This window comes from Macrobrachium rosenbergii, chromosome 4 (genome assembly GCF_040412425.1).
Source record: "Macrobrachium rosenbergii isolate ZJJX-2024 chromosome 4, ASM4041242v1, whole genome shotgun sequence".
Lineage (NCBI taxonomy): Eukaryota > Metazoa > Arthropoda > Malacostraca > Decapoda > Palaemonidae > Macrobrachium > Macrobrachium rosenbergii.
The window spans coordinates 445001-450000 of record NC_089744.1 but is presented as its reverse complement, the minus strand read 5'-3'; the positions used below and the strand labels follow the sequence as shown (position 1 = coordinate 450000).

The following is a 5000-nucleotide window of genomic DNA, read 5'->3' as shown; positions in this document are numbered from 1 at the left end:
TATAACAAGAAGGTACGGGTGACCCAAAATGACATTACTAATAGCAGTAAAGCGCGAACAACGAATATTGGTTACCGTGAAATAAAAACACTCGTTGTTAAGGAATGGAATATGGAATTAAGACCAAAGGCCTAGCGCTGGTACCTATGAGGTTATTCAGCGCTGAAAGGGAAACTCAGGTGGAGGAAAAGTTTGAAAGGTGTAACAGGAGGAAAAATTCGCAGTTGCAATATGAAACAATTACTAGGAGAGGGTGGATAGCAAGATGGCAGAAAGAGAATATAAATGGAGGTACAGTAAAAGGGATGAAAGGGGTTGCAGCTAGGGGCCGCAGGAACGCTGCAAAGAACCTTAAGCAATCCCTACAGTGCACTGAGTGAGGTGCACTGAGGCACTAACCCACTATCGTTGTTTAGTACTAGGATTTGCGACATGAGCAATGACTGATCATTGTTTAGTTCTAGGATTGACGACATGAGCAATGACTGATCGTTGTTTAGTTCTAGGACTTGCGACATGAGCAATGACTGATCATTCATCGTGTAGTTCTAGGATTTGCGACACAAGCGATGACTGATCGTTGTGTAGTTCTAGGATTTGTGACACGAGCGATGACTGATCGTTGTGTGGTTTTCTAGGATTTGCAGCTATGACTGATCATTGTGAGTTCTAGGATGACGATGACTGTTGTGTAGTTCTAGGATTTGTGACACGAGCGATGACTGATCGTTGTGTAGCTCTAGGATTTGCGACACAAGCGATGACTGATCGTTGTGTAGTTCTAGGATTTGTGACACGAGCGATGACTGATCGTTGTGTAGTTCTAGGATTTGTAACATGAGCGATGACTGATCGTTGTGTAGCTCTAGGATTTGCGACACGAGCGATGACTGATCGTTGGTTTTAGACACGATACACGAGCTGTGTAGTTCTAGGATTTGTGACACGAGCGATGACTGATCGTTGTGTAGTTCTAGGATTTGTGACACGAGCGATGACTGATCGTTGTGTAGTTCTAGGATTTGCAACATGAGCGATGACTGATCGTTGTGTAGTTCTAGGATTTGTGACACGAGCTATGACTGATCGTTGTGTGGTTCTAGGATTTGCGATGAGCGAGCTGATGACTGGCTCATTTGTGACACGAGCTATGACTGATCGTTGTGGTTCTAGGATTTGTGACACGAGCGATGACTGATCATTGTGTAGTTCTAGGATTTGTGACACGAGCGATGACTGAATCGTTGTGTAGTTCTAGGATTTGTGCGATGACTGATCGTTGTGTAGCTCTAGGCGATGACTGATCGTTGTGTAGTTCTAGGATTTGTGACACGAGCGATGACTGATCGTTGTGTAGTTCTAGGATTTGCAACATGAGCGATGACTGATCGTTGTGTAGTTCTAGGATTTGTGACACGAGCTATGACTGATCGTTGTGTGGTTCTAGGATTTGTGACACGAGCTATGACTGATCATTGTGTAGTTCTAGGATTTGTGACATGAGTGATGACTGATCATTGTGTAGTTCTAGGATTTGCAACAAGAGCGATGACTGATCGTTGTGTAGTTCTAGGATTTGTGACATGAGCAATGACTGATTATTGTGTAGTTCTAGGATTTGCAACACGAGCGATGACTGATCGTTGTGTAGTTCTAGGATTTACGACATGAGCAATGACTGATCATTGTGTAGTTCTAGGATTTGCAACATGAGCGATGACCGATAGTTGTGTAGTTCTAGGATTTGTGACATGAGCGATGACTGATCGTTGTGTAGTTCTAGGATTTGCAACAAGAGCGATGACCGATAGTTGTGTAGTTCTAGGATTTGCGACACAAGCGATGCCTGATCGTTGTGTCGTTCTAGGATTTGTGACAAGAGCGATGACTGATCATTGTGTAGTTCTAGGACTTGCAACACGAGCGATGACCGATAGTTGTGTAGTTCTAGGATTTGCAACACAAGGGATGACTGATCGTTGTGTAGTTCTAGGATTTGCAACATGAGCGATGACTGACCATTGTGTAGTTCTAGGATTTGCAACACGAGCGATGACAGATAGTTGTGTAGTTCTAGGATTTGCGACACGAGCAATGACTGATCATTGTGTAGTTCTAGGATTTGCGACACGAGCGATGACTGATCATTCATTGTGTAGTTCTAGGATTTGCGACACAAGCGATGACTGATCATTCATTGTGTAGTTCTAGGATTTGCGACACAAGCGATGACTGATCATTCATTGTGTAGTTCCAGGATTTGCGACACGAGTGATGACTGATCGTTGTGTAGTTCTAGGATTTGTGACAAGAGCGATGACTGATCGTTGTGTAGTTCTAGAATCTGCAACATGCACAATGACTGATCATTGTGCAGTTATAGGATTTACGACAAGAGTGATGACTGATCGTTGCGTAGTTCTAGGATTTGCGACATGAACGATGGCTGATCGTTGTGTAGTTCTAGGATTTGCAACATAAGCGAAGACTGATCATTCATTGTTTAGTTCTAGGATTTGCAACATGAGCGAAGACTGATCATTCATTGTGTAGTTCTAGGATTTCTGACATGAGCGATGACTGTTGTGTAGTTCTAAGATTTGCGACATGAGCAATGACTGATCATTCATTGTGTAGTTCGAGGATTTGCAACATGAGTGATGACTGATCATTGTGTAGTTATAAGATTTGCGACAAATGATGACTGATCGTTGTGTAGTTCTAGGATTTGCGACACAAGCGATGACTGATCATTGTGTAGTTCTAGGATTTGCGACATGAGTGATGAATGATCATCTATTGCGTAGTTCTAGGATTTGCTACATGAGCGATAACTGGTCATCATCTATTGTGTAGTTCTAGGATTTGTTACATGAGCAATAACTGATCATTCATTGTGTAGTTCTAGGATTTGCGACATGAGCGATGACTGATCGTTGTGTAGTTCTAGGATTTGTCACACCAGCAATGACTGATCATTGTGTAGTTCTAGGATTTGCGACATGAGCGATGACTGATCATCCATTACATAGTTCTAGGATTTGCGACATGAGCAATGACTGATCTTTCATTGTGTAGTTCTGGATTAGCGACATGAGCGATGACTGATCATTCATTGTGTAGTTCTAGGATTTGCGACATGAGCAATGACTGATCGTTGTGTAGTTCTAGGATTTGCGACATGAGTGATGACTGATCATTCATTGTGTAGTTCTAGGGTTTGTGACATGAGCAATGACTGATCATTGTGTAGTTCTAGGATTTGCGACATGAGCGATGACTGATCATTCATTGTGTAGTTCTAGGACTTGCGACATGAGCGATGACTGATCATCCATTGTGTAGTTCTAGGATTTGCGACATGAGCGATGACTGATCATCCATTGTGCAGTTCTAGGATTTGAAACATGAGCGATGACCGATCATTGGTTGTGTAGTTCTAGGATTTGTGACATGAGCGATGACTGATCGTTGTATAGGTGTGAGCGATGACTGATCATTCATTATCATTCCAATAGGTACATGAGCGATGACTGATCATTCAGTGTAGTTCTAGGATTTGCGACATGAGCGATGACTGATCATTCATTGTGTAGTTCTAGGATTTGCGACATGAGCGATGACTGGTCATTCATTGTGTAGTCCTAGGATTTGCGACAAGAGCGATGACTGATCGTTGTGTAGTTCTAGGATTTGCGACATGAGCGATGACTAATCGTTGTTTAGTTCTAGGATCTGCGACATGAGTAATGACTTATTATCAAGCCATCAAACTGTTCTTCTAACAAGAATACGTGATGCTAGAGTCTTTTCAATCACTAAGTTGAATGGAATGGAAAACAAAATACTAAAGAGCTCATTCTGTATTTGGAAAAATAGGGGTAATTTCTCTGGACGATTGGTTAAATATGGATTTTAGACATTTAAACTAAACCAGGTCTAATACAGTATTTTCTGTGGACAGTCGTGAACGATTACAAAATTGCAGTAAGCTTACAATACAGCAACGTTGCTAAGTTTGCAGAAAAACAAGACTATAGAGCCATACACCCAGAGAATTTTTTTTTTTTTTTGGTGGGGTCACAGTTTTATTTTCTTCAATTTGCTCATTAAACGTCAAAACCTCCGGTATTTGGCGATCAAGTTGCATTTTTAAACTAAATTAAAGCGCAGTCTTCAAGTCGAGAACACCTAAAAAACGACCCAAGTATATAGACGTTCCTGTAATGCATTCTTCCAATGAATATCCCGAACATAACAGACCAAACAAGCTGCCACATACAGTACGCCTTCTGACTAAGAACGCTACCATTCCCCTGCCCCTGAACCTTGCCAGCACTGCGTCGTTTAAATATAAGTTACGTAACGCGGGACTGTCTGAACCGAAATTTCCAATGTTTGTGTACAACTGTGTGGCTATCCTCATCCCCTTCACACCCTTAGCAACAGTGGAATCGCCTGTGTGCGCAAGCCACACACGCACACACACACACACACAAAATATGCATCAGGAAGCGAAGTTTGTACCCTACTCGTATTTAATATTATACTTCGCCCAGATGCTAGGCAACCTATGGTCCCATTCATTAGATCCCAGACTAAAAGGAGAGCTACACCGCCCATCTCTCCCTCTCTCCTCTCTCTCTCTCTCTCTCTCTCTCTCTCTCTCTCTCTGTCTCTCTCTCTCTCTCTCTCTCTCTCTCTCTGCAGGAATTCTCTTTTACGCCCAATTTTTATTCCTTTTACAAGAAGTCGAAGAGTTCAACCTACCTCACAAATACCAACGAATATGTGTACATATTCTGTACACGCACATCTATTATAATAAATAATATATATATATATATATATATATATATATATATATATATATATTCATATATATATACAGTATATATATATATATATATATATATATATATATATATATATATAACTATATACTGTATATGCACTAGACCAAACACCTATTTTCTGATAACTTGGATCCTGGGTTCAAG

General features: G+C 41.2%; 1 protein-coding gene across 1 annotated transcript; it reads right to left on the bottom strand.

Moving 5' to 3' along the window:
• Positions 1-1660: 1660 nt before the first annotated feature.
• LOC136836399 (uncharacterized) lies at positions 1661-2152 on the bottom strand. The gene has a single exon (XM_067100595.1). It carries the CDS (start codon positions 2150-2152, stop codon positions 1661-1663), a length of 492 nt encoding a protein of 163 aa, XP_066956696.1.
• Between the last annotated feature and the right edge of the window lie 2848 nt (positions 2153-5000).